Here is a 24291-nt window from a genome sequence, read left to right on the forward strand (position 1 = left end):
AATATCAATATTCAAGCAACAAGTCTCAGACAATTAACAGGTACGCATATATACAATAACAACTGGAAAAAAGGGGCTCCGCCCGGTACTTTAAGAGTAGTTTAAGATATGGCTTGGTCTTACAGAGGAGCTCGTTGTTCTGTTTAGCTAGCGGGACAACATGGGAAGACCGCTATTTGTTTAAATTTATTTGCACTTGCATATAAAAACAAAAACGATACAGAAAGCTAATAAAATAACCCAACGAAACAGAATATAGAATAATTAACCTATACAGAATGGATGTGCATGAGGCGGAAAAAAGCCTTTAAGGCTTATTCGTGCTCTCCTTATTGCATTCTTCAGTAGAGTGCACGTAACTAAGAAACTCAGCCCCATAATGGCTATTTTCATGAAATTTTAGAAATAATATTTCCCAACCTTTTTAAGAAAGGAGTACGTTTTTTTTCTAATTTTCTGCTGATTTCCTTGTCTGGGGGGTCCAAAAAGGGCCATAAGCAGGAGTACACATATCCATATTCAAGCAGCAAGTCTCAGACAATTAACAGGTGCATACCATAACAACTGGAAACAGGGGCCCCGCCGGGTAGTTTAGGGGCTGTTTTCTGTAATTTCGGGCGTGGCTGTCAGAGTCCTTTATGTGACGGACGGGGGCGGCGGATTTTTCATTACCGGGAGTTATCATCAACACGGGTCCCAGCGACAAATCTAAAGTACGCCGTACCCTAATGGTGATATATGTGTTATATATTTGCAGGGATTCGAACCCAGAACCTTCAGATTCTGAGTCAACAACCCAAAGTCTAACCCCAAAGGCATATTGTCACTCTCTCAATCCCACATATATACTTAGCAGAAAACAAGGGGCATGCAAAACGAAGTCACACTGGACACCTAGAGATGTTCTAAAATCATTGATTTTCTAAGGCCACTCCAACCTAATTTTTTGTTCTATGACATTTTAGAGGAATTTATGATTTACCAAGAGGGCAAACCAAAGTCATGAGAAGACAATTGGAGTGTAACAAAATTTTTCTCTTGTACAAACCAAGATGTTATCCTGGGACCTTATGTTTATATTTAAGTTATCATTTTTACTTTAAAATTTGAGGTCCAACATAAAGTTGGAGTGGCCTTACTGAGGAGCTTGCCGTTCTGTTTAGGTGGCAGGACACCATGGGCAGAAAGCTGCGACACGTGCTGATTTTCCTTCTCATCATCCTGAAGGAGCCCAACACGCCGGATTCATTAGGTAACTGTAATTGTGAAACAATTGCTGATTGCGACTGTAAACCATCATCACAGCACTGCAGAAAGGGCCTCACCAGCATCCCTCAGAAACTACCAACATCCCTTTCTTTGTTAGATTTAAGGTATAACAGCATTAGTTGTGTAAAGAAGTCTGAGCTATTACGGTATAAGCATTTGTCTGAGTTGTGCCTGAATAACAACCAGATAACTACCATCCCTCTTGGTACATTTGCTAATCTGCCAGAGCTACAATATTTATTCCTCCGAAGAAACCAGATAACTACCATCCATTCTGGTGCATTTACTAATCTGCCCCAGCTAAAAAGGTTGTCTCTCAGATTGAACCAGATAACTAAAATCCATTCTGGTGCATTCACCAATCTTCCCAAGCTACAAGAGTTGCCCCTGGAAGGCAACCAGATAACTACCATCCCTCCTGGTACATTTGCTAATCTGCCAGAGCTACAATATTTATTCCTTCAAAGAAACAAGATAACTACCATCCATCCTGGTGCATTTACTAATCTTCCCCAGCTACAAAAGTTGTCCCTGTCCTACAACCAGATAACTACCATCCATTCTGGTGCATTCACCAATCTGCCCAAGCTACAAGGGTTGCCCCTGGAAGACAACCAGATAACTACCATCCCTCCTGGTACATTTGCTAATCTGCCAGAGCTACAACATTTATTCCTTCAAGGAAACCAGATAACTACCATCCATTCTGGTGCATTTGTAAATCTGCCCCAGCTACAAAAGTTGTCTCTCAGATCGAACCAGATAACTACAATCCATTCTGGTGCATTTGCAAATCTGACACAGCTACAAAGGTTGGGCCTGAGTGTCAACCAGATCGCTATCCTCCCTTTTGGTACATTTGCAAAACTGCCCCAGCTACAAACGTTGGCCCTGGACAAAAACCAGATAACTACCATCCCTTCTGGTTTTTTTGCAAATCTGCCCAAGCTACATAGGTTGGAACTAAAATACAACCAGATAACTACCGTCCATTCTGGCATATTTTCAAATCTGCCCCAGCTAAAAATCTTGGAGCTGTACAACAACCAGATAACTACCATCCATTCTAGTGCATTTGCAAATCTTCCCAAGCTAGTATGGTTGTTGCTGAACAACAACCAGATCACTACCATCCATACTGGTGCATTTGCAAATCTGCCCAAGCTATATAGGTTGTCCCTAGACAACAACCAGATAACTACCATCCCTTCTGGTGCATTTAAAAATGTGTCACTTTTTGTTTCATTTAATTTTGTTTCATTTAATTTGAAACTTCAGAACAACAAGATGACGGCCATTCCCCTGTCAGTTTTCTGCTTGTTACAATCTCATATCAGAATATACCTTCATCTTGACGGGAACCCCTGGCAGTGTGACTGTAGGATGATTCCCATCAGGCTGATTCCCCAATTAAAAAACAGCATAACGTGCGCCCAACCCGGCAAAGTTCGGGGACAGAAGCTTGCAAATGTCGATCCAAAAGAATTGATATGTAAAGAGCCAACCATATCACCACTAACTGTTGATAGCTGTTCTGTTGCAGTGTCAACACCTTCAGTTAGTATCACGGAAAGCAATACTAGCCCATCAGTCTTTAAAGCCACCGCTGTCTCAACAGCAAACCCCGCAGAAAACACAAGCAAAAAAAGAGCAACGCTAACTTCGCCCTATGAAATCACTTCAGACAAGCCAGAATCTGCTCCCAGTTCCCCCCAGCCGACCGCATCAACACGGATAGCTGATATCCACTTAATCTCACACAACTCTCACTATCACTGGTACTTTAAGGTCAATGCTGCCCCAATATCAGATCCCGCAGGCAAAACAAGAGCAACACTAACTTCGCCCCTTGCAATCACTCCAGACAAACCAGAATCTGTTCCCAGTGTCCCCCTACCTGTTCTCATAGGTTCAGTCTGTGGTCCAGTTACTGGAATTGTCCTGATTGGCGCCATCCTTTTTACAGTGTGGTACAAGATAAAGAGCAGGCGTCACCCTTTAGGGTTAAATCCCAATGTTGTTGGTGGCAACACAAACACAGCAGTTACTGTATCGGTCAGTAACGATGATCATGAGGATACTGATAAACTAGGTGTTCAGAATGGGCAGGGCCAGGATAACATTCCATCTCTGAACGTTGGAAATCTATCCCATGACCAAGTGCTAGCTGCTTTAAAGCCAAATCCTATGTATGCAGGTAGATGTAACGCAGCAGTTTCTGTAATGGCCAGTGGTGACGATCACCAGTACGAAGACATTGATAAACCCCGTGTTAAGACAGGGCAGGGTCAGTCTCAGACCATCACTGAATCCAACACAAACACCACAGCTACTGTAATGGCCAGTGGTGATCAGACAGGACAGGGTCAGTCTCAGACCAACACTGAATCCAACACAAACACCACAGCTACTGTAATGGCCAGCGGTGATAATCAGTCAGGGAAACGTGGGTATCAGTCCCTACTAAAATCCAACACCACATATACTGTAATGGCCAGTGGTGATGATCAGACAGGGCAGGTCCAGTCCCTAGACACTAGAAATCTGTCTATATATAGCACAGAGCCGACTGCCTCGCAACTAAATACTCTGTACACCACAGCTACTGTAATGGCCAGTGGTGATGATCAGACAGGGCAGGGTCAATATCAGGCCATCACTGAATCCCTCGATGCTAGAAATCTGTCTTATGGCACAGGGCCGACTGCCTCGCAGCTAAATTCTGTGTACAAAACAGCTACTGTAATGACCAGTGGTCAGGATCAGACAGGACAGGGTCAGTCTCAGGCCAACACTGAATCCAACACAAACACCACAGCTACTGTAATGGCCAGTGGTCAGGATCAGACAGGACAGGGTCAGTCTCAGACCAACACTGAAGGTAACTTCTCCTCATCCAAATGTAGAAACCCTGTAGAAAGAAACAAAGAAAAAATAAAAACGTCTCCGATTGGCACCTAGAGCCAAAACTATGTACCTTATTACTTTAGCTGTCAGTTGGTTAGTTGGTTGATTGTGTAGACATACAGTTCAAACTTGTTGTGGTGGTGTTCCAGATGATATGTATAAGATTCTTGGGGAATCACTTGTGACCTTGTAATTTTGATTTTTCTTAAGACTAACTAAAAGCTACATTGTGTGTAAAGCTTTAAAAGTACATGTAGCTCGTGTATTTCATTGTGAGAAGTACACGTGGCTTTTTTACGTTGTAATATAAGTCTTGACCTCAAGAACATGTGTTAAGTGCAACAATTCAAACTCTATATAGTCTCTGTGTAAGTATGGACAAGCTAAGTTTGGAAATCTAGTAGCAGAGCAAGTCATGTAATGCCATGCACGACTGCAGAAACTATCGAATATACAAATTATAATAGTCATTGACGAAGCTTCAAAAGAAGTGTGTTGCCTGAAGACTGGAACTCTGGTAGGGGAGCAATGTACTGCAGAAAGTACATAAGTTGTAACCTTTAATTTTGAAGACATCAGAGTTTTTTTTTAAATGAATGAGATTTTGCACCAGTGGTATTAGCTGTACTTTTTCCTTTTAAATTTGAAGTATTGTAACAATTGTGGTTATAACTATTTCAGAATCTTTACCTTTTAATAATGATGTTTTAGTAGTATCTTGCAAATTTTCACTTTAATAGCTGTTACAACTTTAATAATTGCTCTATCAAAAATAGGGAAAGATTGTTTTGGTATACTGTGTAAAGTAAACAATGCATAATCATGGACTATCTTAGTCTGGAACTCTGGTAGCAGAGCAATGTACCGCAGAAAGTATACAAGTTTCATTTTAAATGCATCAATCCGCGTTTTCAAAATGAATGAGATTTTGCACCAGTGGTATTATCATTAAATTTAGCTGTACTTTTTCCTTTTAAATTTGAAGTATTGTAACAGCTGTTGTAACACTTGAAGTATTGAAACTATGTCAGAATCTGTAACTTTTATTTAGGATGACGTCATGGCTGTATTTTCGAATATCAGCTTTAATAGTTGTTTCTACTTTAATGACTATGTTTTGTCATTCTGTGTAAAATATACAATGTATAATCAGTCTGGAACTCTAGTAGCAGAGCAATGTACTGCAGAAAGTATAAAGATGTAAAGTTTCATTAAGGCATTAATGCTGAGTCTGTTTTAAAAAGAGTTGTAGTTTTCATTTTAATGTTGTAGTATCTTAAAAATCGTGTAATAACTATTTCAGAATTTGTAAATCTTTATTATTGATGGTGTAATAGTTGTATTAGGATGACTTGGAAAATAACTCGCCTTGGACAGAAATAATCTTGTTCTAATTTTGCACTGGTTTGAGTTTGAACAGTCCATTTCATGGAGAGGGGTATGACTGAAATATGTTGTATTTGCTTCAGAGTACATTATTAATTATATTGATTCACACCTGTCCAATAAAGATACTATTGAAATAAATTTGATGTATCTAACTTGTGTGTGGTCTGTAGTAACATTATTGTTGTCAGTTTCCTTTAAAATAGTCAACAATCGGATAATCACTACAAACCAACATATTGTATTCTCTCCAATAAATACCACAGTGACTGTGCATTATATATTTGCCATGCTGAAACTTAACTTTCAAATATACAATGATTGACAAGGGTAATCCGATACATTTTAAACACACACACACTCACATACACACCCAAACACAAAGACACACATAAAGGCACACACATACATACACACACACAGAAAGACAAAAACACACACACACAGAACGACACAAACACACACACACATACACACAATCATACACAAACACACACATACACACACCCACCCACACATACATTTGTACATACACACATAAAGGCACACACACACACACACAAAGACACACACACACACACACACAAAATTGCTGCAAAAATAACCATCAGGTGAAGGTGATAATCATATTGTTATACTTAGTACGTGTTTATTGCAGTTCTATGGGGAGATCTATGCTTACATTGTGTACATTGGGTTTGTTACAGTAGCTATGTTTTACACAATTTTAAGTTCACAGTGACAACATCAACCTGTTATTTATAAGTTTATTGTTTAGAAGTACCTCTTTCCCTTTTTGAAAAAAAAAAACTGCTGGTGTGACGACACAATTACTTGTATGGTCAATGTGAAAGCAGCTTGCAAAATAAGCTACACAAATAAAGCACAAAAACATCTCTTTGGCAGTTCAGTCTATTGTTCGCACCTCTGGTGACTTCTTATGTGGCTTGAAAGTCCGGCCTTGGTACAAAAACAGATGTTAGACTCTGTAAATCAGCATATATCATAATATTATGCACTGTCAGTCTCTTGTCCAAAATACTTTAAGTTCTGTCGCTGTTGTCACAGATTGAGATGCATGGTTTTGGAAACATACCACTATCTGGTGTGTTATGCCGAAGGGCGGTTATACCGGCTATGCAGATACAGAAGCTGGTGTGTTACGCCGAAGGGTGGTTATACCGGCTATACAGAATACAGATACATAAAAACTGTGAAAGAATTTTTTTTACATTTATTTCTGGACTGTTTTGTTGTCTTTTAAATTATAACGTTACTTTGCAAATGTGCATGACAATCAAGACATGAATGGTTAGACAAAATCTAATCCAATATTTTGGTCTCTCAACTATCACCCTGGTGGAAAAAGGGCCTTACCACAGTGACAGTGGTTTGAGAATATTTCTCTGTAAACTATCAAGGAATGTTCCAGTTTTGTCAGCCAGGCTGTTTGTGTTGAGGATACGAACTGGCAAAATCTCACATCATGGCCAACTGGGGAAAGAAAATAAAATATTAATATTGTCAACCACACCGGTTTTGATTAAAGGCATCCAATGCAGTTTTTAAGGCTTAGAAACCCAATTTTTTAAAGGCACACTGTCGCAATGTATATTGACCCACATGGAGCAAATATTCCCTGGGTTGATTCTTACGGTACCACCCAGAAAATAAAGGACTCATCTTGGGGCTTATTTCTGCAGTTTTAAAGTCTGAAATGCTGACTCAAGTGTGCTAATGTGGGGCAGTATGTGTCAATATCACAAAGATTGCCTTATTCTGAATATTTTCAGTTTTGCCCCCCTGAAATTACACTGGATACCTTTAAAATCATTCTTCACAAGAAAACTACATGTACCCTAAGAAGAAAAAAAACAGTTGGTGACAAAGTAGGTTTCTTTAAGACGTACCAGATCCTCAGCCTCTGCTTCTTCCATCTCTTCTGGTTCCTCAGAGAGCTTCTCAGAAGTCTCAAGGAACTGGAACACAACAAGGAGTCTTATTCTTAGCAAAAGAGTGATAGAAAAACAATGGGCACTTGTGTCTGAGTTGTGTGGTGTAGCGGTAGCGTGTGTGGCTCAGGCTCAAGAGTCCCCGGTTTCAAATCCTGCCCGATGTCACCGATCTTGTGCCCTTGGGAAAGGCACTTTACACGACTTTCCTCACTTCACTGTAAATGAGTATAGCTTCAGCCTCGTGTTTGGAGAGCCACACCCCATGCACGTTAACGATCTCACCACACTTATCGAAAAGAGTAGGGAACCTTCCTGGTGTGAGTGGTTCAAACATTACAGTCTGGTCTCAGGTTTGACATCTTGAAGAGGTAATAGTCACGTGTTATGTCAATCCTTCCACAAATGTGGTAAATCTTCATAAATAAATAAACTGTACAAGGAGGATTTCTGTACCATACAAACAGATGAAAGATGAAGAAAGAAACACTCTGCCCACCTTTCCTGCCTCCTCTTTTGACACGGAAGTTTCTGACGATTCTTCTGAAGAAATCAGCGTCAACTTCTCTGCAGCAAAGAAGGAAGATTTTGCCTTTACTAAATCGAAATCGCACAGACTTTGGAAGGCAAAGTTCAGCATGTACATGTGTGTACAACACAGTCTAAAGGAGCTAAGTGACATAAATAAAGGTAAAAATTTTGATACCAAAATCAACAACAAAATTTAGATGTTCCAAACATTAACTAGAAGACATTATAATTAAAAAATTACTGTGCTGTATTGTCACTTCCAAACTTTCATCAGCGGTAAAGGTCTAAAAGTATGTGGAAAAGTTAAAAAAAGACCCATAGGATAGTCTAAAGATTGCCAAACTAAAGCCTATATTGGGTGAAGACAAGAAAGAATAAGTCAAGACACAACTTAAAGTCTGAACAGTGACGTCTTGGTTCATGTCTTACCTTTGACCATGCTATCCCAGAAGTCTTTTCTTCCCTTGTTGAACAGCGTGTCTTTAAAGCTTCTTAAGAAGTTGTTAAACTGCTCCGGCTCTCCCAGCTGGAAAAAATCACCAGTGAGGTCTCAAAATTCTGTTGTGTTTTATGCTAAATAATGCCCATAGGGTTAACATTCCATCTGTAGTTTCCAAATGTTATGTCGCAAAAGATATTGCCTGCAACAGGCAAAATTCCGATGACCAAATACTCAACCAAAAACCATGAAAAATCAGGTGCAGTATGTTCTGCCAACATGCTCTACATATAACCTCCATCAGGCCTTTCTACCAGAATACGGATCGTACAATTTGGCAAAAAGAGAGTAAAATTGGCCAAGGGAGTCCGGCCGCGGGGAGGTAGTTTCTTTCCCTTCCTGCGTGTCCAGTCAAACCCCAAGGCGGCTTAATTGCCTTAGCAAATATTCTCCCATATATAGCCAGCGTAGTTAGTCTGGTAGAGACTATGCTCTACCCCATACCTTAGCTGATTCCTGCCTTAGTGCTTGTAGACACTCCATAGCTTTTCCGTAGAACTGGTCACCGAATGACTCCATCACGATTTCTTCTATCCGCTTTTGGAGCTGTGTAGAAGCTGGGGGAGGAAAACATCTTTGAAACTTTGTCTTTTCGTACGTGTAATGATTTACTTCAAAACCAGTATAGTGAGTGAGTGAGTGCAAATGAAGACTCTTCAATGTATTTTTGTCCAATATATTAATTTCAGTTCTTTACTTGTTCTCTCTTTCCATAAAGTATGCATTATTGTTTCATGCCATTTCACATCATTTCACACCATTTCATGGCATGTTCACAACATTTCTGGCCATTTAACATCATTTCACATCATTTTCACATCATGTCCTGCCATTTTCACATCATTTCACATCATTTTTACATCATTTTATGCCATTTTCACATCATTTCCATCACATATATTGCTTCATGCCATTTCACATCATTTCACGTCATTTTCACATCATTTCATGCCATTTCCATCCCACCTTCCGTGAACTTGTCCTCATCCTTCCTGCCGATCATGGCCTTGAAGTCCTGCAGAGGTCGCACCGACCCGACCTCGGTGACCGGCCCGTGCGCCAGCCCCGCCATTGTCAGACCTCCGTCCCCGCTGGCGTCCACGTCAAGCCGGGGCTTCTTTGCTGCTGGTTCAGCATCAGACCTGCGATAGAGGCATAATCAAGAAATAAGAGATTTTTTAAATTATGGACCAGCTTTGTGTTTTCCCTCGCTGAGGGGAAAAAACATTGTTTTTGTTCTGTTTCTTCTTCTTCTTCTCCTGGACCAGATGTCTGTCACCATGATGGCAACTGGTGCTGTAGTAGACACCCTGCGGTGTTGGATTACATTATGTAAACAAGTTGCAGGACAGAGTTGGAGGGACTGGTTCTGCAATATAAGCATACATGTAATCTAGACCAAGAAATCAGAGAAATTTCAAACCTGCATGAAATATGAAGGGCCTTGGGCCAGACAAGATGCAACAATATCAAGACGATGTCTAGGATCACTCTTAGAAAGTCAGAAAACGTCTTACCCTGCCCCGAAGATGTTCTGAGCGGTGGTTTCCTCCTTCTTCTTTGTGACGACTTCGAGAGGAAAGGCAGCTCTGATCCTGTCCACACAGGGCTGCGACTGGACAAGTAGGGCAGGCTGGGGCTTCAGGTAACTGGGAACACAGAAAACATAAAATATTACCATAAGAAATTTTAAAATGGTTGTTTTCTTGTTAAAATGCTGATCTAGAATTACTATTCTATCCACACAGGGTAGGGACTGGACCAGTAAGGCTGGGCCTCCAGGTAACTGGAAACACAGATTTCATCTTTCTGTAACACAAAGAAAACATCTAAAAAAAAGGGTGTTCCTTGTGACAGTCATTACGTTGAATCTAGACTTAATTTTGACTACACAGGGCTGGGTTTGGGTCACATTGACTAGTATAGACTTATAACTTATTGATTGATTGGCTGATTTATTTATTGATTGATTGATGATTGATTGATCGATATTGATTAAGACACTGACTCTAGAATAGTCTGGTTGGGCGGCGGCAGTTCGGGGTCATCTGGGGTCAGCGCTCGGGCCGACAGACACTGATACAAGCGCTGCAGATGGGGGTTAAAGGTCAACTTCGGCTTCAGGTACTGCTGCTGTTTACCATCCTCGTCCCTGTAGGTAAACAAAAATAAACAAGACAGTAGGTAAATAAAAACAAGTGTTTGTAAACAACTTAAAATGTAAACATTCAAAGGTGTTTGTAAACGTGATAGGATGTAAACAAAAACAAGTGTTTGTAAACATGTCAAAAGGTAAACAAAAACAAGTGTTTGTAAACATGTCAACTGGTAAGAAAAAGCAGTTTGTAAACATGTCGGCTGGTAAGCATAAACAAGTGTTTGCAAACAAAAACAAGTGTTTGTAAACATGTCAAAAGGTAAACAAAAACAATCAGCCAGATGTTCAACTGTGTTCTCTGCAATATAATGAAGCCTGGCAGATTTTAAAATTGATGTTACTGAAACCAGAGGACAGACTTAGGCAAATAGCTAGCTAGCCCTAGAATCAGAGTGCAAGCACATCTAACCCTCATTACGAGGAACAACAGAATGATAGAGATAGGAACTGGTTTGAGAGAGAGAGAGAGAGATGGGAATTTTAAATGTAAAAGAAATTGAAGTTACTTAGTACAGATTTAGTGCATACATGGGTACACCGTTAGTACAGGAAGGTTAAAACTGGACTCACTTTTCAGGCATGACCAAGTTCATGTTGTCAATGAGCTCATCCACAGCTGAGAGCTGGTCATCTGAAACACACAATTCAAACAGTCGTCTCTCTTAAGTACTGTTACTCAAGCAACTGGATATGATTTTGGAATTGGTCAGATGTTTCAGGTAGCATCCACTAGCTTTTGTCAGTGACACTAGAGAACTATTTCTCCTGTAGTCTCTAGTGTCCCTGACGGAAGGTGGTGGATGCTACCTAAAATGTCTGTGATTGTTTGCAAAATCATATCCAATTGCTTGTCTAATGAGTAACTGTCTCATGGCATACATTAAGTAAAGTCTAGAAAGAAGAAGTAGTATAGTACCTGAGGGCTGATTCTTGTTGTTGGGGTGGAGGGAGGAGAAGGTATATTTGCGCATGTCCTCCATAAATGGCAACATGATGCACAGCAAACACTGGAAACAAACAAAATATAAAACACAATCATCAAAGAAACAAAATTAAAAACTAGGACTCTTACAAATCGACTCGAAGAATTCTATTCGAATTTTCAAACCAAAATTGCATTGTCGTGTCCCTCATATGTAGTCTAGTTAAAGTCAGAAGGCTTGCATGCTTGGTTGGTATAAAATAATTAGAATGTATAGGAGGGATGTATATATAGGGATCACCTGTCTCGTCCATTGCAATTTATGATTTGCGAACTTTCTGCAATTCAGGGAGTTTTATTCCTGCTGTCACGGATAAATAAATTTATGATTTTATCAATATTGTCATACCTCATAGTTGGGCTTGATGTGTGGAGACAGGAAGGCCACCTTCGGAGCACTGTTCTTGTTGTAAACATACCTGCAACACACAGACATCCAGAATAAATAATTTTGTACCTCAAAGTTTATTTGCTTTCCATGGTTTGATTTCATTTGAACCATAATAAGGTAGAGGGTGAAGATTATGATACAGTACTATAATTTAACTATTAGTAAGCTCTTTACTGAGCTGGATTGAGATTATTCTTTTGCATTTTGCACATACCTGAGTGTACAGAATGTCTCAATTGTGAAATAACACAGGCGACAACAAGGAAAGTATTGGACTGTAATTAGTGTATTGAAGGAATTACGTTATTTTTGCTCCATACTGTTAAGTTTGTATGTCTTTGTGTACACGTTTTTTGTCAATTGTTATAATTATGTATATTGATAATTATATGAGTGTGTAGACCACAAGAAGAATAGCCTCTTATGAGGCTAATTGTGGATCTAAATAAAACTCAAACTCAAACCTGACAATGGCGACCATGTTGGTTTCGTACAGCGCATGGATGAACGCTGACAAGGCAACAGCTGCTGGCTGCAAGAACAGACAAAATAGTTCAGAATCAGAAACACTCAAAGCCTCGAGATCTGTATGGGGTTACAGCATTTGTTTCTTCTTCTTCAATCTTCATCTGTTGAGGTGCAGCTACGTAGTGAAGTTTTGTCTCCAGTACAGTCTGTCAGTCATTGCGGACAGAAGTTCCGATCCTTGCAGTCCAGTTTCAGACTCAATGAGACCCTTAAATTACGCACTGTCTTGTTTCATGCTAGATCGATTTACACATGTCACACAAAAATTTTGTTTCATGCTAGATCAATTTACACATGATGTCACACAAAAGGTTGGTTTCATGTTTTTACGAGCAATTCACACAATACAATAATGATTGTCACACCAAAATTTTGTTTCGTGCAAAGGAAGTCTCAACGTGTACCTTACCTCATCCCCCTCCTCAGCTACGAAACAGCGCACAGAGTCCCCCATGTAGTATTGTCTCTTCACCTGAGGAAAGGCAAGTAACAAAAATTTAAAGAAAAACTTAAAGGTAAATCCAAATGAGCTACATTGTACATTCATTCATGCATGCACTGACATACACATTCAAGCAAATACACACACACACACACACCGAGGCATAATTAATTAGTTCCCATAGACATAAAACACACACACAAACACACTGAGACACATAGTGACATATATTGACACTGACTAATTATTTAATGTACTTTTAATGTATCAATATATGGTACATGAACACACATACTGAAACATGCACACACACACACACACACACATTGTGGTGAGCAGTAGATATACAGATACAAGGACAAAGAAACAAACCTACATTTTCAGCCTTGGTGAATCCGAGGACGTCGAAACATTTGGCGTCGGTCTTGAACTTCATCTGGTTCTCATCATCAGTGCTGAAGGGCACAATGGTGTTCCCATATCTGTAGCCTGCGGGGAAAAATGGGCATTTGTACTTCTTTATCAGTACCCTGCCATTGGGGGAAAAAGTGGCCATTAGTATATGTACTTGTAGGCCTTCGTACTTTTTTTTCAATGTTTCTTTACCTGTACATGTACTTATGGGCCTTGGTCCTTTGTTTTGCAAATTTCCATATCTGTAGCCTGGGGGAAAATATGCATTTGTACATGTGAGCCTTCGTACTTTTTTCAATGTTTCTTTACCTGTACCCTGGGGAAAAATTGGGCATTAGTACATGTACTTATGGGCCTTCATACTTTTTTTGCAAATTTCCATTCTTTTAACACAACCAAGCCTTTTATTCAAGTGGAAGGTGGCAGACGGTCACCAAAACGTCAGCTGAAAAAAAAATTGGTTGTATAAAGAGTCTCTTTACTCAGTGTCTTTCCACCCTGATGAAACTATTCACAGAACTTTGTTTACTCTTGCGCACATCACCTATTATCACGAGGTCATTACGTCATGGGGAATCCCCAAATACCAACAGTTTCCTGAAGACACCAGCAACAGGTAAGAAACTTTCCTTTCTTCCTTCTAATCTTTGATTTTCCTTTTTGTTTGTTTGAGCCTTTATTTCAACTCGATCTGTAACAGTGTTACATGCTCTAATCGGCCGCTATTTCGGCCGCTTTTCATAGAGGTCGAGCGTGGAGGAGTGTCAGGGGGTCATAACATAAATACTACTTGCTCACAAATGAAAACAAAGTAATATTTTTTATACATAAGGTAACTCACACAAAGTAAATAAATAAACAAAATGGCAATAACTAATAAATAACTCATAACTCGTTGTGTCCAAAGTCGTCCAGTCAGTTACGATACTAGCAGTCTTTTAAAGGTTCCAAGAGTAGGTGCTGCTCTAACATGCTGCGGAAGAGCATTCCATACAAGAGAGCCAGAGTAGGCTAGGGATCTCCGGTATATTTCTCTTAATGGCATCGGTACCGCAAGGAGATCAACTTTAAGTCTAAAACTTACTCCAAGCCATTTCATGAATACAGTACTGTGACCAATCTTAACCCAGAAACCAGGAACATGGTACAGTGTAGGGTCCATGGTACCCCTACGGTATGTACTAAAGGGCCCGCCCAGGGCCATGTATGTGCACTCAGGCTTCAATCACTTTGCCTCAAAAGGTCTGGTAGCAGCAGTAAATAGAATTAAGGTAGAAAGATAGGAAGTCAGGACAGGTCTATGCTTTGTGTAGGACTGGAGTAAAGACAGGAAAAAACACCCCTAAGCTGGCCCATGGAGAATGGTAATACGTCTAGACAATTTTGGCCTCAGGGTGTGTGCTGTGTGTAAAATTATCGCTTCACAAAAGACAAGGGGAGTACCCTTAAGGTTGTTCATGGGAATTTCCACCAGGACTGGTGTTTTGGTGGGTACATGATTGTAGTTGGTTGGGAACAACTTTTGACTGGATCTTTCTCATGGTAAATAAGTTGCTTGGTACGTATCTGTCTGTTGTGAAATTCCACAGAGTATACAATGTGTACAATGTAACAGTGTTTGAACATTGGGTGTGTGATATTGACAGTAAACAAAGGGCACTGTTTGCTTGTCAAGTGAAATGACAAATGCAAGGAAATGACTGTGGCTCCTGGCCATGGTTTGTTTTGACTGTGGATATTTCTCATGCTAAATAAGTTGCTTGCTACGTTGTATGTACCCGACTGTCAATGTATAGAGTGTTGTCACAGTGAAGCTTGTTATTTTCTACAGAGTATGTCCTGCAGGATCCCTGTCACCATGAGGGAGGTTTTCTGGTTACTGGTGCTGTTTCCATGGCTGGTCCACGGTCAACTTGGACCAACTCTCACCGGATCCCCCAAAACCCCAACAACTGACAGTTGGAAATGTCCCAAGTGTTATGCATGGGATGAGGCTACGCATGACTGTAAACCATGCTGTGTATGCATCAGATACCCGCTGTCACCATTCTGTTCTGCATGTCCGGAGTTCATTTCTCCTGTACCAGTATCTACAACAACACCTACTAGTAGTACAGTGGACCCTTGTACTTATTGCACCCGCCCGCCCGCGGTAGCTGATTCAGGTGAGTACAACATTCATGTTAAGCAGAATTTGTAATATGACCAAAACATAAAAGTCATCATTACTTTCCATTATCAGTCCAACAAATAAATGACTTTTCATCAAATCAGTCTTAGAGAATATTAAAATGAATCTGATAATTAATGCATCAAATTGGATGAATAGTCTTGATTAATACAATGTACCAGAGTCTACCTTCAAAACCAAGAAGGGCGGAGGAAACTGTGGTGCCCTGATGATCAAATACTAGTAATAAGACTGATAGATCTAGTAAGATGAGATGGTATATAGGAATGAGCTAGTGTAAGCATTGCAATACTGACTCCAAAAATTTCACCTGTTCAAAAGTTCTTCTGTGTCCTTTAGGTATTAAACTGATTACAAAATGATTATTACTAACAATTTCTGAACATTTTGTGATCTTTCTTGAAGTGCCATACACTACAGATTTTAATAGTTACTTATAGGACCATTTGATTATATTTTTACAGATGGAGCAGAACCATCAGGAATCTGGATTTTGGTGACTGTGGGAGTAATTCTAAGCCTTTTGATAACCGTGGTTTTTATAATTTGGAAATTTCGGAAGAGGTGAGAACACTCAATAGATTCACAAGTATTAATTTAAAAGATAATTAGAATGTTGATCAAAACTATCAAAATGTTGGTAATTGGTACATTTATTTGTACACATACATTTGTAGTTCACTTCTATTAGGCCACAACAAGTGATTTTATATAAATTATCGATGATGTAATTTAGGTCCTAAATGCCTAAATATAATGTTTCTAAGTAAAAAAATTGAGAATGTGCAGTGTGTATGACCTCAATGTCATTGAATTGATATCAATTCAAGCAATACATTATCTTTTTTCTGCAGGCCACAATTACCATCAAATCAGAATGGAATGACGACATCTCCACCGAAGCAAACTCCCATCAATCCACAACGGTCTTGCACTACACTTGATGAGGTAATTTACAGCCATGAGGAGACTGGTACATGTAATATATACCAGTCTCACGAAATGCCTCATCTACCTACTAGTCCTTCAGCACGTTCAGCAGATAGTCCAGAACACTGTACACCTGCATCAGCATTAAGCAACACTGTGTCCCAAATGTGGGGAGAGGAAAGTTGTGTTGAGGGCAGTGATTCTGTGTGTAGTACCGGTAAGAGCTCCGTTGCTACATCTGATTGTAACTCAGTTGCAGAGGCTCTTATTGGCAAACATGGGGGGATCTTGATGCTCCCAAACGCTGCGACTTCTCTACTGTTCAGTCCACATTCCATCTCTAACCAGATTAACATTACCCTGGAGATACTGCATAACCCAGTTGTGCTGCCCGAGTTACGTGAAGATGAGACTTTGGTCAGTCCTTTTGTGTTTTGCGGTCCTCATGGCTGGACCTTCCACAAACCTGTGCTGCTGACATTTCCACACTGTGGCATGTCTGACAGAGATGATTTCACTTTACTGGTCACTGAAACAAGTAGCCAACAGGCTCCAGATTGGGTGGAAGTTAGCAGTGATACCCCAGGTATAGAGTACTTTGTCAGGGACAGTGAGTGCCTTGTGTACACAAGCCATTTTACTGGGTTTTCTCTGAAATCTAAGGGCCCCAAGCAAGTACGCTTACTTGCCTTTTCAAGTGTATCTGACCACTTGTACAGGCTCAGGGTTTATTGCATCAGTGATACAAAAGACGTTGTTGATCGCATCAAGAAGGAAGAGCAGGAATTTGGGTTCAAGCAGACAGACAGGGGGGTCTCAATGACTTTCCTAAAGAACAAGAAAGACTTGCACCTAAGAGCACACCGAGAAACACCAGGTTGGAAGTTTCTAAATAGCTCAGAGCTTGTCATCAGCTATGAGTCAGTTAGGCGGAAAAGGGACAGTAATGTGCTGTTCAAACTCCAAGCAGAACCAGAACATAAGAAAGGCACAGCGATTCTATCCCTCAGCATTTGTGCTTTTCAGGACGGTAATTCAGACTCCCCAACATACAGCATTGCTGAAGAGCTACCAGTAGCTCCAGGACAGACAGAAATGCAAAAACTGGGTCCCACGAGTTGTGACCACAAGGGTGCATGCAACTGTAAGACTCCATCCCAGGTCTGCATGGTGCATAGTGCTGATATCACAAACCAGACTTTTCTGAACTCACTAGGAAGCCACAGAAACCTCACAATCCCACACAAGCTTCGCACCCAGCTTTGCATCAAGCTAGACCCCCCAAAGTATTGTGGTGATGATTGGAGAAGTCTTGCAAGTGAATTGGGCCTTGATGAGTTGATCGAATATTTTAGTTCAAAGGAAAACCCAACTGAATTGGTACTACAAGAATTTGACAAGACTGGGAAAACCCTGAAAGATCTGAGGGATATTTTAACAGGCATTGGAAGGCCAGATGCAGCCTCTTTGGTACAAGAGCAACTTCAGACTTCAAGCCATGATCTGCCCTCTCCTTCAAATGACAGTGGTGTGGGGAGTCCCGATACGTCAGAAACAGATAGCACCCCTTCTCTGGGTTCTGACAAAATGTTCTTTCCAAATAGCCCCTCAGAATCAGGGGAGCGAAACTCACCACAATGCATGCATTGTGGAGAGTCTGTCCCTTCTCATGAACTGTACAATTCCAGTGCCAATACAGGGACATCAGGGGCCTCAGAAAGATCTACAAGTACCGGCAGTACTTGTAACAAAAAGGTCTTTCAAAACAACTCTTCGCAATTAGGGGAGCAAAACTCTCCCCAAGACATCATGTCCTGTGGAGAGTCTGTCCCTTCACACGAATTGTGCAATTCTTGTACCAATACAGAGGCATCAGGAAGAAATACGAAGTACTTCCTCACCAGATTTTGATCAAAGGTCTCTTCCAAACAGCCGTTCAAGAGCTGGGGAGCAAAACTCTTTACAACACCTGCCTAGTAGAGAGTCTGTCCCTTCAAATGAACTGTACAATTCCCATGCCCATACAGAGGCCTCAGAAAGATCTAGTCCCATGTCCCAAGATGATCAGGAGCGTACTACATGTAAGGTTATGGTTGTTTCCATTCCTGGACCAGAAGTTGAGCATTCTCCAGGAGGGCGTCGTGAGACAGCAGTCTAAATTTATAATGCCTTGACACTGTCCTTAAAAGTTCATGATTTAGAAAATGTGAACCCAGGTAGAGGGTAACCTAGACTGAAAGATATTCAAATTGAAACTGAATGCTGAAAAAGGGGGTACAAAATGTGTGATATAGCCTCAGACATTCAAAGTTCATGGTGTGCCCAGTAGAAGATCATCTCCAAAGAAAGCCTAAAGAATGGAATGTGGACTCTTCAACCTGAGAAAATTGCAGCAAATCCTGTTAAGTTTTGTATTCAAGCCTTCCTATTAGATATCTCAATGACTGTATAGTACCTGTTTGTTTATGTTGTATAATGCTTAATATGAGTGTTTAGAATAAGCCTATTGTAAGTAATTTTTACTCGATGATTGTGTATTTACTTGTATTTGGTTGTAACCTGCTGTGTTGTGTGTGTTTCAATGTGTACATGTATATTTGATGATTTAACCAAGTCTGCTTTTTAATACTAGTATACAATCTATATCTGTAGTTTGATACATTTTTTTAAAATACAAAGGTGCCAGAAACAGATTTTTGAATAAGCATAAACTGTATTACTTTTATTACAGAATTAAGATTTTGCTTTTTTGTGTGAGATACTTCAAAACTGCAGAAGCTACTGCGTGTATTTGTTGTGATATAGGACAAAATCATTACATGAACATATAGCATGATTACATAATTTTTAATATTTACTCTGTGATTGTATAAGAAGGAGGTGTGTATTTCAATGAAGAAAAGGAAGAATATAATTGTAATATGATTGCACCACAAGGAAACTGTTACTGTATTATAATAAGTGTTACTTGTCAGAGTAGAAAATGTCAAATACATGATTGAATGTATATCAACTGCATGAAGCTTGTAAATCATATTTCCTACTATTAAATACAATCTACATATATCTATGAATATGCTGTGTCTATGACATTGTATTATATTTGTTTGTACAAAACTGGTTCATTACCTGTATGCCTGAGGCTTAAGGCAGTTAAACAGTTATGAGAAACAAAAACCAGTCCCTACCGTCGATGGTGGACTCCACTGGAGTTTCCTCGTCATCGTTCAGCCTGTGTTCATGAGTCGTGTGGATGTCGTCTTTACTCAGCGTCCGGGCGTGAACTTTCTTAAAGGAGTTAGGCTTGCACTCCTTCACCTGCAACACAGACAAAACTACTCAAGTCAAGAAACTAGAGACTTAAGAAGCTTAAAAAAACTCCCTAGAAACTTGCGGCAACATTTGCAAAGTAGAACGTAATGTTTAACTTCACATGGCATAGCCTAACAAACTACATGTACTGGTCTGCTTATTCTTACTCTTACTAACATATATTGTGACTGTGTTCTGTCACTTGCTACAGAATTTAAATCCAACACTCCTGACCAGATCAAGGTCATTGACCTTAGATATTTGAAGAACAGGAAACAGAGCAAAAACAATGATCATTCTATTCTTCTTCAAAGTGATCAGCTGGGCAGCTTAGAAACTGGTCATGGAATATTTTCTGGCTACAAACACTGACAAACAATAGGAATTTCACACAGAAAAATGTATGCAAGCACAAGACTCAGGGCAGGCTGAAAGCAGCACTTTGTTTCACACTTCCTGTCAGAAAACTTCCGCCTCACCCTGATGAAGCCTCGGACGGGAATCTTGAGATTGGTTCCGACCTCCAGAACGACCTTCCACGGCGCGGCGCGGACGTTCCGTTTCTGGAAGAAACTCAGCATCTGCAGGGCCTCACTGGGAAAGGACAAAAACTCATCTTCAAGTCTGTTGTTTTTGTTTGTTGCTTTCAAACGTACTTTCGGAAAATCATGGATAACGTTTAATGCATTAAGTCATACGAATACAATTCTGGTCACTCAACAGCTTTCAGGAATGGGGTGTAAACTGACCACTTTGGTAGAACACACTGCGCCTGGACAAAACCCGTTTTTCATAGCTTTTGTTGGATGTTTGATCAATATTGCATCAGAAGTTTGCCCATCACAGGCGATATCTCTTCCAACACAATATTTGAATACTACAGACTCATCCTCAAATATGTGAACCCGACCTTAAAGGAGACGTTTTGTGCCATGAGCAATGCATTTTGGGTTACACACAGGTCAAATAAGTTCTGCTGTTGAGCTCCTAAACTGACCTGTCTGAGTATACGAGACAGTACTGCTTATTCTATTCTCACCATGAGCAAGGGAGAGAAAGAATGAGTTAGAAAAGGGATGAAGCTCTGCCGACATGCTCCTAAACTGACCTGTCAGAATACGCGACCCCGTCGACCTCCTGGATAACATGGCGGATGAGCGCGGCGCCGGCCCGCTGCTGCGGAGTTCTCTCCTTCCTGGGCGGTCCGGCCCCGTTCTGGGCAGGCACTCCGCCATCTTCATCATCATCATCATCAAGGGACAGGCCACTGAAAGGCAAACAAGAGTGGATAACATTTTTGTTTCTACATGTAACGTTAGTACATAAAAGAATGAGCAAGCAAATGTATGAGTGAGTGAATGAATGAGTGAATGAATCAATCAATAATTAATCAATGAGAGAATGAATGAGGAAATGAGTGGGGAAATGAGGGAATGGAAGAGTAGATGAATGAGAGTGAGTGAATGATCATGAGTGGATGAGTTAGTGACTGAATGAATGAGTGGATGAGTAATGCAAGACTAAATGAATAAATGGATAAGCAAACAGATGGGTGAATAAATGCATGAATGACTGAATGAGTGGCTGAATGGATCAGTGATTGAATGAATGAATGAATGAATGAATGAATGAATGAATGAATGAATGAATGAATGAATAAACAGATGAGTGTTTTTCTCACATGAGGTTGAATTCACACTCCAGAGCCTTCATGCCGTTGATAACTCCCTCCAGCTGATCGTCTGTGAACTCCCCGGCGAGATTAGAGAACAGCACGATTCGCTTGGTCTCAAACTTCTTCCCCCTAAACAAACAAACAAACAAACAAGTTAGTCTGTTAACTCTTCAGCAAGGTTCAAAAACAGGATGATTTGCTTCATTTTAAACTTTTTCCCAGTAAAATAAACAAATAAACAAACAGACATGTCAGAACAGCACAATTTCCCTTGCCACGAAAAAGGGCATCCATATACATGCATGTAAAGGGTACATAACGTTACATATCTGGGTTTTGATTATTACAGATGCTGCCTTGATAAACTCAGTTTTATGGAATGAGCAGAGTCCTAAGGATGTATTCCTCCCTGCCCTCTGCTTTTACATTTTTATGATGTCTGGTTGCTATATTTTCACCTTACAATGTCTGAGAACCCAGAAAAAAAACTTGTTGTGAAAGTTTGCAATTGTGTACACTCACATGGTTTGGTTCCTCACCAGGTCCAATGCCACCACGATGGCATCAACAACTGGAAACTGTCAAGGTTGGAACTGACAGACACATTGTACTAGTAATATAGTTACTGTAGTGTATATCAAACTGCCTTCAAAATCATATCCAGTTGCTTGAATTATAGAAAACAAGAAGGATACAGTCAGCTGACACAGGGCCGGGAACCACGTCGTTCTTGACGTACTCCAGCAGGTCGAAGTCTGGCTGCCCGAGCGGCCGCGCCACCGTGATGTTCGCGTAACTCTCGTCATCGCTTCCTGCAAGCTCATTGGCCGTCTCCGCGGTACCCAGCAGCACCAGCGCGACCTCGTCCTTCGAATTGGAGAACATCTGGGGGGACAGGTCAAGGTTAGAGCAAGGTCAAACAGAGTAAATAGAACATGTAGGAGACAGGTTAAGGGGAGGTCAAGGTCAGAGTGATAGAACATTTTGGGAGACAGGTCAAGTAAGGTTAGGTCAAGGTCAGGTCAAGGTTAGGTCAAGGGCAAACAGAGTAGAATTTCATAATTTGAACCAGAAACTTACATCTCTAGAAAATCTTACCTTCCTCTGCAGTAGCATAGAGATGGCATCCTTGGCGTTTTCCAGAGGGGTGACTTGTCCTGGGGGGGCCTGTGCCATGAGGGGCCCACATCAACCACCAACACCATGGCTTCCTGGGGGGGTAGAGACGTATTAAAGAGTTTACTGATGAATGACTTAGTCCCTATAACAGTAAGGGAGCACGTCGGCAGAACTTACTGCGCCCAAACCTTTCATGGTTTTCGTAGGATGTTTGGTCAACATTGCATCAGATATTATCTGCAACAGGCAGAATTCAGTTTCAGAATTGTGCCCCTTGCAGATGATATCTATATCTTTCCTTTTTCCACACAACATTTGAAAATTGAAGTCAGGTTGTCATCCAAAATACATGAATACAACCTCAAACATGTCAAACACTTGGCATTCTGGATTCGACATTCCCCCCCCCCTCCCTTAGGGACTTAAGTCATTCACCTGGTTTTGGGGGGTACTATAACCCCCCCCCCCTCTGAAACTTCTTGAAGAGGGCAGGGGGGATAACTTGATGGGGGGGGGGGCATGACCTTATTTTTGGAATTCAAAGCATGATTCAGAACTTAGATTTTCTTAAATCTGAGGCCATGTTATGATTATGCTTTATCTCTAGTAGTACAGTAGTGATGGCATTGTATAGCAAGTCCACGGCACAGCATGCATTTTGGAGGGAAAAAACTAATTTTCCTCGCGTATTTCTACGACCTTGAGCGATTTTCTGATGCCACGTTACCTTCGGACTGCCCGCCATTCTGCCAGTCACCTTCAAACGACCTTGGCGTTGTCTTACGGAGGAAGAAAAGGCGGAGAATATCTGGAAGTCGAAGTAAGTCCACCTTCTTCGCGCCAACCCCAACCCGGAAGTAAACATGCTGAGGCATGCCCCGCTCTCGTGCCCAGGATAGTACCGACATCATCCTGGGAACGACAGGTCACCCGAGGTCACGGGCTGACCTGTGAACCCGGAAGCAAAACTCTAGCCCCGCCCACTACCACATGTGTGTAACGTTACGTGAACTTTGCAGATGGAAGGAAATAGTTCGATTTAATCGATTTTTTATCCAATTTAGGAATATCCTAAGAGCTTGCCTATAGTTCTAATGTTGGGAAGAACTTAGGGACGTTTTTCTTGTAATTCAAGGCTTTTCTAAGCGAATTTCTAGCTGTTTTTGACGATAGTTTTGGCGGCTAGCCGCTAAGCGCGAGTCTTGCGTGTTTCCCCATATGTTAAGTAAAGAGTCGGCCCGTGTGACGTTACGTGACTTCAGACCCGTGAGCTGCCAGCCGTCTGCAACTCACTCAAGTTCAAGGTTAGACTCAAGACTTACCGCTTCTTCTATGTATATTCATGCGATATTTTTTTTTTGAGATTTTTGTTCTGAAGCTGTAGAGTGTGTTACCTGGAGTGTAATACTTGAGTTCTGAAGTATAGTTTGCCAGGAGGTTATAACCTCAAACTTGGTTTACGAGTTAATAGTGTTTTTGTATAATAAGAGTGTCTTCAACTGTTATCTCAAAATTCTTAGATATAAGGAATAGTTTTTGAGTTCCATATTTTATGTACAAGTTGCCACACGTGTCTGTCATGCAATAAATTCTTGTGCTATAAAC

General features: G+C 40.7%; 2 protein-coding genes across 2 annotated transcripts; one reads left to right on the plus strand and one right to left on the minus strand.

The window, feature by feature from the left end:
- The first annotated feature begins 1084 nt into the window (after positions 1-1084).
- On the plus strand, positions 1085-2831 carry LOC109465781 (leucine-rich repeat-containing protein 15-like). Its single transcript, XM_019763219.1, has 3 exons — positions 1085-1373; positions 1590-2081; positions 2813-2831. Exons 1-3 carry the CDS (start codon positions 1177-1179, stop codon positions 2829-2831), a joined length of 708 nt encoding a protein of 235 aa, XP_019618778.1. The 5' UTR covers positions 1085-1176.
- Positions 2832-6212: 3381 nt separating this feature from the next.
- LOC109465783 (X-ray repair cross-complementing protein 5-like) lies at positions 6213-23431 on the minus strand. Its single transcript, XM_019763220.1, is given in 23 exon segments — positions 6213-7056; positions 7473-7541; positions 8014-8081; positions 8475-8571; positions 8989-9101; positions 9511-9686; positions 10062-10193; positions 10553-10696; positions 11273-11333; positions 11619-11709; positions 12034-12103; positions 12540-12607; positions 13013-13075; positions 13422-13534; positions 19769-19898; positions 20372-20486; positions 21001-21159; positions 21574-21696; positions 22090-22138; positions 22263-22452; positions 22666-22745; positions 22748-22778; positions 23414-23431. Coding segments are annotated over 23 exon segments (2175 nt in total). The 3' UTR covers positions 6213-7041.
- Positions 23432-24291: the final 860 nt, after the last annotated feature.

The sequence above is a fragment of the Branchiostoma belcheri genome, unplaced genomic scaffold (assembly GCF_001625305.1).
Source record: "Branchiostoma belcheri isolate BF01 breed outbred unplaced genomic scaffold, Haploidv18h27 scaffold158, whole genome shotgun sequence".
NCBI classification, from domain to species: domain Eukaryota; kingdom Metazoa; phylum Chordata; class Leptocardii; order Amphioxiformes; family Branchiostomatidae; genus Branchiostoma; species Branchiostoma belcheri.

Excerpts from the sequence above, each read along its gene's own strand:
- LOC109465781 (XM_019763219.1), top strand. The coding sequence starts at position 1,177 with ATGGGCAGAAAGCTGCGACACGTGCTGATTTTCCTTCTCATCATCCTG. Across the intron at positions 1,374-1,589 it reads CTTTCTTTGTTAGATTTAAG|ATTGAACCAGATAACTAAAA; the intron begins GTATAACAGCAT and ends GTTGTCTCTCAG.